Below are 17,912 nucleotides of genomic sequence, written 5' to 3'. Positions count from 1 at the left end.
TTAATGAACAAAAAATAACTATCAGTCCCACATTCTAAATTTAAGCTCAGGGGTGACCGCGTCTTTGCTGTTGCAGCCCCCAGACTATGGAACAGCATCCTCCTCTTTGTCAGATCTTCCCCCTCTGTTGATTCCATTAAGTCCAGGCTCAAAACACACCTTTATTCTCTATCCTCTGTTGATTCCTTTAAGTCCAGGTTCAAAACACACCTTTATTCTCTATCCTCTGTTGATTCCTTTGAGTCCAGGCTCAAAACACACATTTATTCTCTAGCCTTTGGAACCCCCTGATGCAGTGTCTTGTACCTACTGTATGCCTACGATCTGTTGTTTTTAATGTGTTGATTTGTGCCTATGCACTACTGTGTATATTGATGCCTTTGGTAAATGGTAAATGGACTGCATTTATATAGTGCTTTTATCCAAAGCACTTAACAATTTATGCCTCAAATTCACCCATTCACACACCGATGGTGCATGCCAACCTGCTCATCGGGAGCAGTTAGGGGTTAGGTGTCTTGCTCAAGGACACTTCAACACGCTGCCAGGAGGAGCCGGAATCTAACAGGGAACCTTCTGATTACCAGATGTTCGCTCTACCTCCTGAGCCACTATCGCCCTCTTTGTGAGCTCTTTCTGTTTTTAGTATTTTTTTCTTGTGGCTTTACTACCTGCCCTGGGCCCCATTCCCCGTACCTGGTTCAACTAAGTAGTTCAAAAGTACCATTAGCCATCTTAAATTAACCCGATGATTGAAGTCAGGCTATCTTGGTTTCTAGAAGGCTGATTCAGTCTCGTTAATTCGAACCAGACTTCAGTAATCAGGATAATTGCATGTGGTCGTTTTACCTGAAAAGGGGGAGGTGTTGATCCCAGAAAACCATGATTTTCTAACGGCATTGATTGATTGATTGATTGATTGATTGAAAACTTTATTAACAGATTGTAGAATATATCGCTGACAAGTTAAATGCATATCTGTTGACAATAATGAGTGTGCTCTCCCGTCATCCATTCAGAGTGATTGACTGATTGACACCAGCTGAGTGATTGACTCATTACGACCAGCTGAGTGTGTGTATATAAGAGCGACCTTCACAAATAAAAATGTTGCTTCCTTGATACACGAATCCTGTCTCACAGCGTTTTATTCCTTCTCTCTATATACTGTATAGTCCAGGTTATGATGTCTAGCCAATACGCAATATCCGACATTCAACAGGTTATGGGCCCAGAGCGCTAGAATCATGACGACCAGACAATCGGAAGGGAATTCGCGTTGGTCTCGTCTAGCGTTTGACGGAGATGAACAAAAGTATGAACTGTGGGAGACTAAGTTCATGGGCCATCTCCGGCTACAGAGACTAAAGGACACTCTCGAAACGGATCTCCCTGACGAGGCGTCTGCTGTCGAGTTGAGAGAAGATGGTGAGAAAAACGCATTGATATACGCAGAGCTCATCCAGTTTCTGGACGATAAGAGTTTATCGCTGGTAATGCGAGAAGCGTCTGATGATGGGCGGAAAGCCATCGGAATATTGCGCAATTATTATGCAGGTTCAGGGAAGCCAAGGATTATCAGTCTCTATATAGAGCTGACTACACTGCACAAGTCTAGCAGTGAAACGGTGACTGACTATGTAATTCGGGCAGAAAGGGCAATAACTGCACTGAGAAACGCAAATGAGATTTTGAGTGATAGTCTACTCGTGGCTATGGTATTAAAAGGACTGCCCGAGGCATTTAAACCCTTTGCGATACATGTCACACAGAGTGATGAGACTATAGTGTTTTCTGAGTTTAAAACTAAGCTCAGGAGTTTTGAGGACACTGAGAAAATGCGCGTTACCACATCGGATGACAATGTTATGCGAGCCCAAGCCCTGTCTGACCGGGGTGCACAGAATGCCCAGAGCCCGCGCATTCAGAGCGCACAGCGTACAGACATTATATGCTACAGATGTGGCCAAAGTGGGCATATGAGAAGGACCTGTCGACGCAAGCTGTGGTGTCACCACTGTAAAAGCTCCACACATCAAGGGGCGACCTGCAGACGGAGACAGGAGCAGAACGATGTGCGAGGCGTGTCTGTGAAAGTGAGTTGTCATGACAAAAACACATATGCGTTTCTGACGAGGGAAGGCGATCCAGGACGTGGTGTTAAGAAGAAGGGCCTGATGGTGGACACCGGTGCGACTGCGCATATAATCACCGACCTGGCCAAGTTCAAGGTATTCGATGACGGATTCCAGGCCGAGTCTCACTGCGTGGAGTTGGCTGACGGCACAAGGAGCAACGGGGTCGCAGAGCGCAGAGGGGACGCGGAGGTGTGCTTGATTGACAGCAGAGGCAGGCGACTGACTACAACACTGAGAGGGGCGCTGTACATCCCCTCATTCCCGCAGGACATCTTCTCTGTGAGAGCAGCCACCACTGGTACTGGAGCCACTGTGATCTTCAGACAAGGAGAAGACGTCCTACAGCACAGAGACGGTACTGAATTTCACATCCATGAGCATAATAGGCTGTATTATTTGCCCATGGTGGATGACCAATGTGATCAGAGCAAGGGCTGTTTTGATATACAGACATGGCATGAAATTCTAGGACACTGCAATTATGCTGATGTTGAGAAACTCCAGCCTATTGTTGATGGTATGACTATTAAAGGGAAAATTGACAAGTCTAAACTGAACTGTGAAGTGTGCACTCAGGGAAAGTTTGTACAAAGCTTCAACAGGAAGCCTGATGTGAGAGCCAAAAAGGTTCTAGAGTTGGTGCACACAGACCTAGCAGGTCCTATTGACCCAGTGTCCATAGATGGGCATAGATTTACACTTTCGTTTACTGACGACTACTCAAGTACTGTGTTTATCTATCATCTGAAGCATAAGAGTGATACTGTGCAAGCAACAGAGCAGTTCATAGCTGACACCGCCTCATATGGGAGGATCAGACGCATCCGGTCTGATAATGGTACAGAATACACTGGTAAAGAGTACCAAGGGCTACTGAGGAAAAATGGTATAAAGCATGAGACGTCATCACCATATTCGCCACATCAGAATGGTACTGCAGAACGCCAGTTTAGGACTCTTTTCGACATGGCTAGATGCATGCTATTAGAGAGCAAGCTCCCAAAAGCATTATGGCCTTATGCAGTACAGACTGCAGCTCATGTAAGGAATAGATGTTTTAACAATCGCACTAAACAGACACCTCACATGCTGCTGACAGGGAAATGTCCTAATATGTCTAGGATGCAGAAGTTTGGAACTCTGTGTTATGCCTACAGACAGCACAAGAAAAAGTTAGACCCTAGGAGTGAGAAGGGCTTCTTTGTCGGGCATGACAAGAAGAGCCCAGCTTACCTGGTTTTCTACCCCGACAGTGGAAAGGTGAGGAAACACAGGCTGGTCAAATTTATGCCAAAAACAGTAGGTGAGCAGCAGACACAGACTGAGATATCCATAGATGATGAGGATTTTGGTGGGCCACTTAGGGCTAGCACAAGCAAACAAATGGATGCTAGTCCAGAGACTGCTAAACAGCAGATTACTGTGACCAGGCCAGAGAACAGCCAGGATCAGGCTAGGGAGGAACAGGAGGTCAAACAGGAGTCTCCACGCTATCCTTCTAGGGACCGGAAGAAGCCAGATTATTTTGGTGATAGTGTATATGAAGTAAGTCAAGCCCAGACACAGGTTAATGTTGATTATTGTTACAAAATGTTGTGTAACATACCTTTAACTTACAGTGATGCAGTGAAGTCACCCGAATCAAAGGAATGGGTCAGAGCCATGGAGGATGAAATGCAATCACTGAGAGAGAACGGTACATTTACTTTGACCAACTTGCCACAGGGCAAAGTTGCAGTGGGGGGTCGATGGGTGTATGCTATCAAGAAAAATGCAGATGGTACAGATAAATACAAGGCACGATATGTTGCTAAAGGCTACAGTCAGAAAAGGGGTGTTGACTATGGAGAGATTTTTTCTCCCACAGCCGACCTGACAAGAAAATTTGATTTTAAATCAGATGGACGTTAAAACTGCCTACCTACATGCACCGATAGATTATGAGATATACATGGAACAGCCAGAGGGTTATGAACATGCATCTGGCACAGAGACATTGGTGTGTAAACTAGAGAAGTCACTGTATGGTCTAAAACAGTCTGGCCGGAATTGGAACAACATGTTACATGACTATCTAATTGTGAATGAATTTGTGCAAAACCCTGCTGATCACTGTGTATATACAAGAGAAACTGAGCATGAGAAGGTAATCATGATTATATGGGTTGATGATTTGGTTCTTGCAGCCAGTAATGAGAATGCAATGAAGGCTGTAAAAGAGATGCTCACAAAGAAATTTCAGATGAAGGATATGGGCAGATTGACACACTTCCTAGGAATCGACTTTGAACAGTGCGATGGATGTGTGACAATGTCACAGAAGCAATGTGTAAAGAACATGCTAGAGAGGTTTGACATGCAGGACTGTAAACCCAGATCAACACCATGTGAGCGGGCACTCGATTACACTGAAGGGGCAGGAATAATGAACAATGTCACCCGGTACAGAGAGGTGGTCGGTAGCCTAATCTATCTTACTATGTGTACTAGGCCAGATCTGTGTTTCATAGTGAGTAAACTGTCTCAGTATTTTAACAAACCAACTGAGGAACATTGGGCTACTGTCAAACATGTATTGAGGTTCTTAAAGGGCACCAGTGATAAAATGTTGTGTTACAAGAAGTGTAATTCTGATTTGAGGTTACAGGCTTACAGTGATGCGGACTGGGCAGCAGATGTCACAGACCGACGCAGCACAACAGGGTACTGTGTTAGTCTACATGAGACTGGTCCATTGGTCTCATGGAAGACCAAAAAGCAACAGACGGTGGCATTGTCCACATGTGAAGCAGAGTACATGGCACTAGCTGCAACCACCCAAGAGTGTTTACACCTGGTACAACTGCTGACACATATGGATGCATGTATATGTGTAAGTAAGCACCACCCATTGTCCATGAGGACAATCAGGGAACCATAGCATTAGCTAAGAACCCAGTCCGCAGACAAAGATGCAAACACAGACATAAAGTACCATTTTATCAGATCTACAGTACTAAATGGACAGATCTGTTTGCGATACTGTCCCACAGATCAAATGGTGGCTGATGTATTTACCAAACCAGCAACTAAGGACAAACTAAATAGGTTCTCAAAGGTTATGTTTGGGAGAGAAACCACATCAGTGTGAGTAGTGACCAAGTGGTCACATTTTTTGTTTTTCTTGTTTATTTCAAAAGTTATAAAAGAGTGCCAGTGAAAAAACGGACTGTGTAAATAATGAAATCTAATGACTTATGTTCTTGTTTCACTCAGGAGAGAAACCATATCAATGACGGCCTTCGTTTGTTTAATGGGATGTAAAAGTGTTACAATAACTGATTGTTATTAAATTGTTTTTGTTATTATTTTTCCTTCTCCAGTTTAGATAGGTCAGTAGGATAGCAAGTGGGGGTGTTGACAATAATGAGTGTGCTCTCCCGTCATCCATTCAGAGTGATTGACTGATTGACACCAGCTGAGTGATTGACTCATTACGACCAGCTGAGTGTGTGTATATAAGAGCGACCTTCACAAATAAAAATGTTGCTTCCTTGATACACGAATCCTGTCTCACAGCGTTTTATTCCTTCTCTCTATATACTGTATAGTCCAGGTTATGATGTCTAGCCAATACGCAATATCCGACATTCAACAATATCTATAGGCAAATTTTAAGTCACTCATTACCCCAATCAATCAGATTATATTTATTTAAATGTGCCTGCTGGCAATAGGCTTAATGGAATGAATAATCGAATGAGATCTTGCTAGCGAAAATAATTATTTCAACTCTTTCAGAATAAGTAGATAAAAACAAGCCCAAAGAGTATCTAATTGATACAAATTAATAGATACTTATGAGGATATCTGTACTGTATGCGCTTAGGTATCATGTAATATATAAATACATCATTCCCAAAGGTTTCAGGCCGCAACCCCCCGAAATAACGGTGTCAGAGAGCCGCAACCCCCACTATTATAGGAGGTGGTTGAAACATGCAAACGTTCACACGCACGCATTGGAGGCTTTTAACATGCACAATAACTACACAAAATAACACAATAATCAAACAACCATAAAATGAATACATATAGCGCGTTTAGAAGGCTAATGTTCAACTCACCTAATGAGATGGATGGGCATATGCTTGAAGCACAACAAGTCCAGTCTGGGTTTAATTTTGGAGACAGCGACTCGGAGATCATCCTCCACATTAAGACGTGATCTGTACTTATTTTTTATATAAGTCAGTGCAGATAATGTTTTTTCAAATAGGTAGGTAGATCTAAATGACGGATAGCTGTGCGTATTCCCCCTCAATTGATATCCAGTTGGCATCGGAGGTGGGACAAGCACGCCTCATCCCGCAGCTCAAACAGGTGTTGTGCAGTATGTAGGAAATCCATAGGCTGAATATGATTTATCAGCATTTTAGGTCTATTATTTTACATTTCAAAAGCATTTATTTTTACCAGTTTAATGTATTTTTATTGTTTTTAATTATAGGCCTATTTTACACATTCTATGAAATCAATACATTCTTGAAATCATCTCGCAAAAACATTATTCAGAATGGTATAATGGGATCAAAGAGCACCTACGGGAGGCTGCAATTCGAAACTGGCCCCCGTAAATGTCCAAACACCCCCTCCCACCAACCCACCCCCTCCCAATGTACAGTTTCCTCCCCCTCGTATGTATATATTTTCTGTTAGGATCTCTGTTTAACAGTACTGTATATTTTCATATCTTGTATGTCACAAATGTAACAGTACTGTATATCTGTATGTCATAAATGTCATGATATATATCTGTATATCTGTATGTTGTGTATTTCATAAATGTCATTATGAATTGAAAATGGGGGACCCTGATGTAAACAAGACGAAAGTCTTTCTCTTCGTCTGCATCCCCTTAACAATTGTGTGTATTGAGCCGTACTGTATTGTACCCCATTCTGCAATCTGTTACAGTTTTCAATCAATCAATCTCTGAGGAAGGGAGCTGCCATTTTGTTCCGAGGGAGTGGCCAGCTTATATCCAGCTAACTTTCAAATTTTTCGATCTGTTGCCATAGTGATTTAGACAAGCCTGCTTTGTGGAACCGAAAAGCTTGACTTATGTCAAGTTATCCTGAAGATTATCCGGCTAACTCAGTTACAGTACCTTGGTCAACGTGAGTTGTTTTTAATTGTGCTTTATGAATACATTTGACTTGACACCCTTCCTCTCCCCTTTGCTTCTCCAACTAAGGTCTCTCAGACAACCCCACTGACCTAGAGAAGCGTACGCAGGTGTTTGGACAGAACTTCATTCCGCCAAAGAAGCCAAAGACCTTCCTGCATCTGGTGTGGGAGGCCCTGCAGGACGTGACACTCATCATCCTGGAGATCGCTGCCATCATCTCTCTGGGTTTGTCCTTCTACCAGCCACCCGGCGAGGAGAGTGATGGTAAGTCTGTCACCTAATCCTCAGCTCAGATCACTTGGTGATGGTTGTTGTAAATGGCATCATTAGGGCTGCTGCAATTATTGCATAATCGAGTGATCACAATTGTAGGAGCCGACGACAATTAATTTGTAGGATCGAGATCATTGCTTTTTCCCCCCCCACCATAGACTTTCAAATACAAGCAAATTCGTTTTAGTGAAATTTGTGAAAATGTTTATGCCATTTCCCACTAGGTCATGACTCATAGGTCAGACGTCAGGTTGTGTTCGCAAACCATCACAATGTGAACCAAATGTAAGCCCTGCCTTTGTAAACAACAGCAATGAAATAGTAACGTTTCAGCTACAGTAGCTTGCTCACTTCTAGCCCCTTTCGTGACTTTCGGTTTGCAAGCCTGTGGCTTTTGTGACCGGAGTCACTTGCCCACCCGCCCCGATCACCCAGTAGCGAAACGACCAAGCGTCGTCAAGGGGCTCGCGGTGTGTCAAGAATACATCAGATCTGAATTTCAAAGATACCCAGCGTACAATATGGGTCTAACACAGCTTCACGATGGGGTCTGGAAGCTCGGAGTTGCTAATAAACAGTTTAAAACATTGTTACTCGACGAGTGGTATTTACAGACCGAACGTCCATCTCCGCCGTTGGTGTCACAGCGCATGCGCACCATGCCGCGTTCACGTTACTGGGAAGAAGCGGAAGAACCAGAGGACATCTCGTTGCTACAACTAGGAAGCCTTCACGCTTTGACTCTATATATATCTATGGATGAAACGCCCACATCCATACTTCCGCAATTCGTGACGCGAAGTGGGAGATATGGGGTCTATAAAAGAATCCCATATGTCCTAGTAGGAATTACCACTAGGAGGCTGACGTGAATGGTTTTTCCCAGTCGGAAACTGGTTCTTCCGCTTCTTCCCAGTAACGTGAACGCGGCATGGTGCGCATGCGCTGTGACACCAACGGCGGAGATGGACGTTCGGTCTGTAAATACCACTCGTCGAGTAACAATGTTTTAAACTGTTTATTAGCAACTCCGAGCTTCCAGACCCCATCGTGAAGCTGTGTTAGACCCATATTGTACGCTGGGTATCTTTGAAATTCAGATCTGATGTATTCTTGACACACCGCGAGCCCCTTGACGACGCTTGGTCGTTTCGCTACTGGGTGATCGGGGCGGGTGGGCAAGTGACTCCGGTCACAAAAGCCACAGGCTTGCAAACCGAAAGTCACGAAAGGGGCTAGCTCACTTCAAACAATGTTCCAGGGATCCAAGTTTCCTCTGAGGACAGTTTGTTTATTCAGTTATGAAAATATACCTTAGAAATCATTAATTTATCTGATTCTCACAAAACTACAGAGTGCACCTTTAAGTACATATCAAATACTTAAATACTTTTGCCAAAGTGAAAGATTGAATGAAGGACTTTGACTTGTCATGATTTTAAGGATTACAAGTCATTCTTGCCTTTACAAGAATCATTATTCTTGTGTATATGAATTCCATAATTTCACTCATTTCAATAATATTGAAGTGTATTAAGGAAAAGACGAGGAAACAGAATAAATGGTCTGGTTTTCAAAGAAGACAGAGAAATAACAGTAGGGTTAGCTTACCAACTCATACAAAAGATCACAGGCTTGGCTGGCTCTGTCTGGGCCTTCCCGAGGCACGACCGGGCATTGGTCGATATGATAACAGTTGGTTTTTTCATAGTTGATTGGTCCAGGGACAAAACAAACACAGATTTTCAAAACAAACAAAGTTCATGGGCATTCACATAGAGTAGCTTTTCTCTCATTCCATTGTGTGTCACAAGCTTCAACATCCATCTGGGAACACCAGCTGAGCCTTATTGGATTTTAGTTCCTGCTTCCAGTGCACACATGCCCACTCACTCCCACATACCCATCAATCAATGCTTAACCCATATATTATTTCTTTCAATGAAAAGCAGCTTATATGAAAGGAGAATCACAGGAAGGAAAATGTAGACCGCTATCATATCCCCCTCATTCCTAACACCACATAATTCTCCATCAAAGACCATTTTTCTTAACACTAGCTAGCATTAGATGGAACATTTAGCTGACATAGCAGTGCTAAGATTTTGTAGCAAATGTCAACAGCAACAGAGCTAGTTAGATACTTTGCATTGTGGAGTATATGACTGGATGACATGAAACATGGAGGCAGCCATACGTAATACAGTCCCCCATTGACTAAGGATTTCTTAGTAGAGCCTTATTGACAGAAGACCTCAGTTCAACCCATTACCATCTTGACCCCTACCCTCCCTCTGGCCAGTGTGCGGGAATGTGGCCACCGGTACAGAGGATGATGGCGAGGCGGAGGCCGGCTGGATCGAGGGGGCGGCCATCCTGTTGTCGGTCGTCTGCGTGGTGCTGGTGACAGCCTTCAATGACTGGAGCAAAGAGAAGCAGTTCCGAGGGCTGCAGAGCCGCATCGAGCAGGAGCAACGCTTCGCTGTGGTGCGGAACGGCACCGTCATCCAGATCCCCGTGGCAGACATGGTCGTGGGTGATGTGGCGCAGATCAAATATGGTCAGTCAGCCTTCCTACGGTACCGGGACATGGGAAGTAGAGTAGCCACGCCGGAAGCCCAGTAAGGCTGGGTCAGGATTGGGGGGGGGGGGGGGGGGGGGGGGGGGGGGGGGTAGGACACACACAGAGGGGTAACCATTGGAATCCCTGAGCGATGAGAGAGGGTGGGGGAAAACACAAGAATAAAATAAATACAAATAAAAACTGTAGGAAACACAAAACACCAGTATAAGATAACTGGGTAAAAATAGCACTAGAGACAGAGAAAACCCTATAAGCATGAGCTTGGGACACTCCTCTACTATTGAGGGAAAAACATGAAATGGACAAGCATCCGAACACAGTCAACCAAACCTACTTAAAGGCACTGCACACCTGACACCAATTAGGTGGAAATCAAGCCCACACACCTGCCATGCCTCATGGCAATTAACGATTAATGAGTTATATGAGTACTGGCTAAGCGTCCCGCTCTTAAGCCATACCGAGATATACCTCATCTCATGTACCTATTGTACTCCATCAACGAATAAACCAAAATACACCCAGCATCTGCCAGGCCCCGCCCCTACTGCCGTACTATATTAGTACTGGGCATGGCCACCACTCACTCTTCCTCGGAAAAAATTGTTTCCAAAGAAAAGTTTCCCCAAGGGAACTCAGGGCACGCTAAGAGCGGGACGCTTAGCCAGTACTCATATAACTAGGTTATATACATAACCTGTCGTTATATTTCGTATTGGCATCGCGTCCCGCTCTTAAGCCATACCGAGATATGGGGTAGAGCGCATGGCCGCCTAGTTATAGTTTTTTATTCTGTGACACAACACACTGTGGCCCATACCCACACACCCCTGCTACCCCACCAAAGGACGGGAAGCAGGAGAGGCCACAGACCTCAGAACCGCCTGGGAGACAGAAACCCCGGTCATGTCCATGAGGTAAAACCTTACGAAGGGACCTGGGGAGGACCATGAAGCTGCAGCACAGATGTCCTCCACCGAGGCCCCACCCAGCAGAGCGGCAGAGGCTGCCACACCACGAGTGGAGTGCGCCCTGACGCCCCCAGGGGGAGCCAGCCCGGCCAACGTGTAGCAAAGGGCAATGCCCTCGCACAACCAATGGGACAGGCGCTGTTTCGATAGTGCCTTACCAGCACGAGAACCACCGTAACAGACAACTGACCGGTAGCCCTGAGGCCCTGAGTACGGCTGAGGTAACCCCCAAGCCCGGACCGGACATGACAGGTGACGGCCCGCCTCCAACTCACTAGCGTGAGGAGGCGGATGAAACGCCTGAACCATAATATCCCTGGAGCAGAAAACACTCCGGATATTTTTAGGCACAAAAGCTGGATTAGGCCGCAGAGTGGCACCGCTATCGGAACGAAAAGACAGGCACTCTGGCCGTACCGAGAGAGCACAAAGCACACCCACGCGTTTTAGCGGAGGTGATGGCCAGCAAGAACGCAGTCTTCGAACGACAGCCGTTCCAACAGCGCTTGCTCAAGAGGCTCAAACGGGGCCAGGGACAACCGACCGAGGACCAATTGAAGATCCCAGCTCGGAGCCAAAGAGCGTTTCACCGGCTTAAGGCGTCAACGCCAAGCAGGAAACGCTTAACAAGAGGGTGGCCTTACACCACTCTTGGAAAATACGCCACTTACCCGCGTAACCCGCGATAGTGGAAGGAGCATGCGCGTTCCGGATGGTACCAACCACAGAAGGATCCATCCTCTCCAGACTCACCCTCTCACCAGCCAACTCACCAGCAGCTGGCCCAGCACAGGGAACTAACACAGAGACCCGTGCGCTTGAGAGAGGGCCCGCGATGACCAAGGAACAGGCCATGACGGGATACCAAGAGCTGGATCAGGACCGGGAACCACACAGCTGCGCCCCGGTCCGACACAATCAGGATCAAGGACCTGCGCTCCTCAACGTACCCGCCCCAACAACTGACCTAACAGATGTATGGGGGAAAGAATCCCAGGCGGTACGGCATCGGTCCCAGACCTGCCTGACTATGTCCGGACGTAATCCCCACCCGTCAGGGTGAGGGCCGCCCTGCGACATTACACCTGTACCCACATTCACCCTGCCGGGGATGTGGAGAGCCCTCAGGCTGCGCAGATGGAGAACGCCCATAGCCAGCCGCCCGCCGCCCGGTGCAGACGGGGGGAGCGTACTCCTCCCTGTCTGTCGATATACGACACTGACGTTGTATTGTCCATCCTGATCAACACCGTTTGAGGACCAGAAGGACCGCTTTCAATACCAACACATTGAACGTAGCGCAGACCGGGCAGCACGGTTTGCCAGCTGCCCCCTACTGCGTTGGCCCGATGCGTCTCCAGCGAGGGAGGCGTCGGTGAAAAACGTGACGTGTGACAGCCTACTGCCCATGGGGACCCCCCTGGTGAGGACCCCAGGCCCTCCCCAGGGGCGAGGTCCCCCAGTACTGACACGGGAACCTTAGCCGCTTCCACTTGCCTCTCACCGGGTCTATTTCCATACTGGAAAACCCACCTCCGTAACCCCCTCCTGGGGTGAAGAGGAGGCCAAGAGGGACCACGGAATGAGCAGATGCCATCATACCGAGCAGGCGTATCACGGACAGCGCCGTAACCGTCCTAGGACGGAACCTCCCGAGCGTGTCGACAACACGCTCTGAGAGGGATGCCCATAGCACTCCAACCGTTGACTGGGAAGAGGAGTACTCTACTTCCAGTCTACAGCAAACCCCAGGCTGGTAGGAACCTGCCTGGTACGAGACCTGACGATCCACCTTGACTGCCAAGGACCAGAACGTCGTCAGGGCAGAATACACTTCGTAACCCCTGACGACGCAGAGGCCCCAGTGCGGCCTCCACGCACTTGGTGAAGATGCGGGGAGCCAGAGAAAACCGAACGGCAGCCTCTGGTACTCATACGCTAACCCTGCAAAGGAAGCGTAGGTAAGCCCTAGGATGGAAGATCGGAGATGCGAATACGCATCCTACAGGTCTATGGAGGAGAACCAGACCCCCACCTGACAGTGTTGGAGGTAGGAGACGATCCAAAAAATGCTGAACCTTCCCATGGGACAGGTGCAACATGGGTCTGACACCCCCCCCTTCCGATTTCTCAGGCACCAGAGAACACCGGGAGGAAAACGCCACGACGATGGCTTGCTTCATCCACAGAGATTGGATCTCGTTGACCAGAGCTGTCACTGCTGGTGACCCTGACAATAGGGTCTGTACCAAACCCGAAAACGGGTGGGGTTGTGTAAATACAAGTCCCAGATAGGCGGCCGGTCCCACCCGCTGTGCGTAGCCAACCCTGGACCCGTGCGAGCAGAGCGTTCCGTGGAGTCGGGTCAGAACCTGACACTACCCACGAGGCAATCGCACCCAAGGGGGGACCCCGACAGAAAGGGCCGGTTTGATACGGGGGAAGCTGACATCAATCTAGGTGACAAAAGCCCCCCCACTGAACAACCCTCCAGAACATGCTGAGGAGTTGTTCTGCAGCCGGACATGCAAGGCGTGAGGACCCCATGGGTTCCTACACACCGTAGCCCTGCAGTGATATTACTACCACCTAAATCACACGCACCTCTTCTTTTCAGACCACTGCGATCTTGCGGGAGTGGGAGGCACCAACATGATACCTGGCCTGGCGAAGGCGAGGTCGGGGAAGCCCGCACTGTGTGCCTCAAAAAGGTTTCGAGCCCCCCTGCTGACAACACTTATAGTTGACGGACGTAACACCAGGCTCAACCAACACAGCTTATGGTGTGGGAGCCGCTTGACAGCACAACATTCTCACGGACAGACCCAGGCTCAGCCATCAACTGGGTGTCAGCCCCTGTCCCCATGAGAAGCGAAAAGTGGGGCCGCACGCGCTTCAACAAAGGCACGCGGCCCGCAGCCAAAGGAAACAATCAGAGCCCCTTTTTCCGCTGGTGTTGGGGGAGGGAGTGATCGGAGAGCGGGCTGCTCGCGGCAGGACGTCGACGGCTTGTATATTCCAAGCCGAGCTCATCCAACATGGCCGATCCCTCGGCCGCCAAGGCTGTCGGCCTTGTGGACACCTGTCGATTCAACGCCCAGGATACCTCTGGCGGGGGAAAACATGGCCGCCTGTGAAGGGCCTCGTCATTGCCGCTGACGAGGCCGTGCTCTCTCTTCTTCTGGCTGCGCGGTGTGAGGCGGTGTGGGGCCTAGGACAATACCGCCCGCGCTCCAGCGGAAGACCAAGATCCTCTGCGGAGAGGGGAGCCCTGAGCGGTTATAGCTTGCGGCTAGGTCAAAGCTAATAACGTCAACAACCTCGCGCGATGTGTCGACGTCGGCTGGCCCTCAAGGCCCCGCCACCAGACACAATTTTTTGATAGAAAAAAACAGCAATTCGAAACACAGTTACTAATCGCTGCCAATTCCATACCGTGGCGGTACAGGCTTTAGCAGCCCACCAGCCACTCGCCGGGCCGACCCACCTCATGGTGTCGGCCGGGCGGGGCACTGTTTCAACATGTCAAAAGCAAAGGACTGATGCTAACACGGAGCACCAGTGGTGGTTGCAACCAGCAACCTCCACTGTAGTGTGCACCATGAAGGGGTTACTGAATAAATGAACTAACACCACAAAAATACTGTAGAATGGGCAAGCCCATTCACACAACGTTAAGGGATTGCGGACCAGAGAGAACCAGTCCCGCATTCATTCATAATATTCACAACAACACACCAGCCCTAGACCTCAGCCCATTTACCCATGAAGGTAAACAAAGCCCCCCCGCAATACTCCCCCAGTAGACACCGATTGACCGTCAGCATGAATGGTTGAGAGGAGGGAAGACCGTAGTATAGACAGACCTTCCCGTAGCAGAGAGACAGAACAGAAAACAGTAGCCCAATATAGCATAGCGTTAGCGGCGCGCTCCAGGATAACGGGGAAAACAACAACGTTTACCCAGATATCCCGCCGCTTGCGCCAATACACACTCGGTTGTCTCTCGGGACAACTCGAACACATCACAAACGCCAGCATTTGTCATGCCTAGTGACATCCCACAGCGGGGAACAGTAGAACATTGACGCAGCATTTATAGCATTTAGTATTAGCAGCGCGCTCCAGGACAGCCTGGGAAACGTCCACCTCTTAGAGGGACGTTTACCCAAACATCCTGCCCCTGGCGCAAAATACAACTCACAACAAGCAGCATTTACTAACACCAGCGATAATGCCTAGTGGCGTAAGTCCTACCTTGTGCGAGGTAGCTCGATAGCTACACCTCACACGCTGTCCCTCTGTCTGCCGTCAACAAGACAAGGAGACTACAGAACTCGACGCTTAGATGCATCGAAAATGCATCCCGCTGCAGAGTCGCAGAACCGCCAGAACATGCCGCGAAGATTTCAGGGGTAGGCAAATCTTCGGTAAGCACTCAAACCTAATTTATCTAAACTTTTCATATCAACTAGTTGCATAGGGCGTCTTGCATACGCTATGATGGAAACGAAAATAGAGGAAGGGTGAGTGGTGGCCATGCCCAGTACTAATATAGTACGGCAGTAGGGGCGGGGCCTGGCAGGTGCTGGGTGTATTTTGGTTTATTCGTTGATGGAGTACAATAGGTACATGAGATGAGGTATATCTCGGTATGGCTTAAGAGCGGGACGCGATGCCAATACGAAATATAACTGCAGAGGCCAGTGATTGACAGCTGTCCCTCACAGAAAGACGAAATAGACAGCTGTCCCTTACAGAAAGACGAAATAAAGCCAAAGCACCTTAGAATAAACTAAAATAAAACCCACATAAACCATGATCCATCACAGGCTGATATCTCCCTTGACCAAGGGAGGGAAGGGGTTTATAGATAGCCAATGTTTCAACTTCCTATGCCGGACACCTGGGTTCGATTACAGGTGTGTGAGTAGTAGAGTAGCCCTGCCTGAACTAACTGAGAGAAAGCCTCATATCTCCGTCGGCTAGATGTTCAATGAGCGCTAAATGTTTGGCTTTCTAGTACTCTTATGGCGCTTTTCCACTGCATGGTACCTACTCTACTCTACCCTACTCTACTCTACTCGCTTTAGGTACCTGGTACTTCGTTCCTTTTCCACTGCAGGTACTAAAATAAAGTACTCAGTTTGTCTCGGTGTGGGGAGGCGGGCTACTGGTGTACAGCTGAGAGCTCCATAGCTCTGTGAGAGCTCCAGCATAGCTATGTCCGTGAGCTATGCGCAAGCCAGAGTAAAACACAGTTTTCAATCAATCAATAACAACATTAACGAGACTCTCGTTGTGTCTATTCTGCTAACGCTAACGTTACCTCTCATTGTGTCTATTCTACAAACGTTAACGTTAGCTAGGCTGTCTATGCTAATGTTAACGTTAGCATTAGGCTAACAAGCTGTAATGTTACCAGTTAGCATTAGGTAATAACCGGTTTAAAATGGATGGTGATGACCTCACGTTGTGTCTATTCAACTAGCATTAACGTTACTCATACAAACAATCAATAGCGAGTTATATTGATCACGCTATGTACGATAGCCATGCTAAAACGCTAGCACAACATAAGCTTAAGCCTTAACAAGTCAGCGATCTTTTTGCGAGACTAAACTCTCCGCTCTGTGGCAAATTGTGTTGATGTCGGTTTTGTTTAATCAATAAATGAGGCAGAATACACAGTGACTGTATCGTTTGTTTATTGAACTTGTGCCTGCTGCCATATATCTATGCCTGCTGCAACCATAATGAAATCCTATGCGAGACATTAAAGATGGCGGCTTTCTGTTTTCGTTCAGACTCTCCAACGAGTGACGCGTCTCTCTTCTGACCAATCAGTGGTCTGCAGTGTTTCACGTGACTTTTCTAGTACCAGTTCTACCCGCTTGGAACCACGACAGAGCAGGACTAAAGAAGTACCCAAAAAGTACCGAAAAAGTACCTGGTACCAGGTACTTTGGTAATGGAAAACCGAAAATACCGAGTAGAGTAGAGTAGAGTAGAGTAGGTACCATGCAGTGGAAAAGCGCCATTAGTTTCTAGTACTCTAGGTTTCTAGTACTCTAGGTTTCTAGTACTCTAGGTTTCAGTCAAGGTGCTTCACGAAGTGAGGAAACATACATGTAAAGCTTTGTTAACTCTTTGATGGCCACAAGCTTTCCCCATCTGCACTGGCTAGCGCCAGCTTTTCTTGACCTATTTCACGATATTTCACGATTTCTGCTGAGCTATTGTATATTCTATATTATAGCTATGGAGACAATAGTATGGCTCATTTGACAGACACTATTTCTAGTCCAACATGTACAAAAATAGTTTGTTTCTAGTTTGTAGTTTATCACACGCCTAAACATCGCCCATTTCCAAAATAATCTAATAGTCTTTTTCCATAGATCGCAAGATAAGACGCGTTATATGCAATAAGCCCAAATCGTTCTGGTTGATCCCCTGAAACCCCAAATACACCCAAATCAAAGGTATATACCATGTACACATGTGCCTTCACAAAATCATCAATGTGATTGTTAGAAAAGCTTGGTTTAGGTGAATGAATGAAACAGATTGCAGAATGGGTACAATACAGTACGGCTCAATACACACAATTGTTAAGGGGATGCAGACCAGAGAAAGACTTTGTCTTGTTTACATCAGGAGAAAAAATATACATACGGTGGGGAGAAAATATATACATACGGTGAGGAGGGGACTGTCTATTCGGAGGGGGTGGGGGGGGGGCTGTTGGGTTTGGACATTTACGGTGGCCAGTT

At 47.3% G+C, this 17,912-nt stretch overlaps 1 protein-coding gene across 1 annotated transcript in view; it reads left to right on the top strand.

Moving 5' to 3' along the window:
* atp2b3a (ATPase plasma membrane Ca2+ transporting 3a) overlaps window positions 1–17,912 on the top strand; it is a gene marked incomplete at both ends in the record, with an annotated part of 173,604 nt that overhangs the window by 47,711 nt on the left and 107,981 nt on the right. The window contains 2 exons of the mRNA XM_084333459.1: window positions 7,375–7,572; window positions 9,884–10,141. Of these exons, the coding sequence (XP_084189585.1) occupies window positions 7,375–7,572; window positions 9,884–10,141 (456 nt within the window). The remainder of the gene's footprint in view (window positions 1–7,374; window positions 7,573–9,883; window positions 10,142–17,912) is intronic.

Source organism: Notolepis coatsorum (genome assembly GCF_963971535.1).
Source record: "Notolepis coatsorum genome assembly, chromosome: 17".
NCBI classification, from domain to species: domain Eukaryota; kingdom Metazoa; phylum Chordata; class Actinopteri; order Aulopiformes; family Paralepididae; genus Notolepis; species Notolepis coatsorum.
The sequence above is the reverse complement of the archived record's forward strand: the minus strand, read 5'-3'. Positions and strand labels throughout refer to the sequence as shown.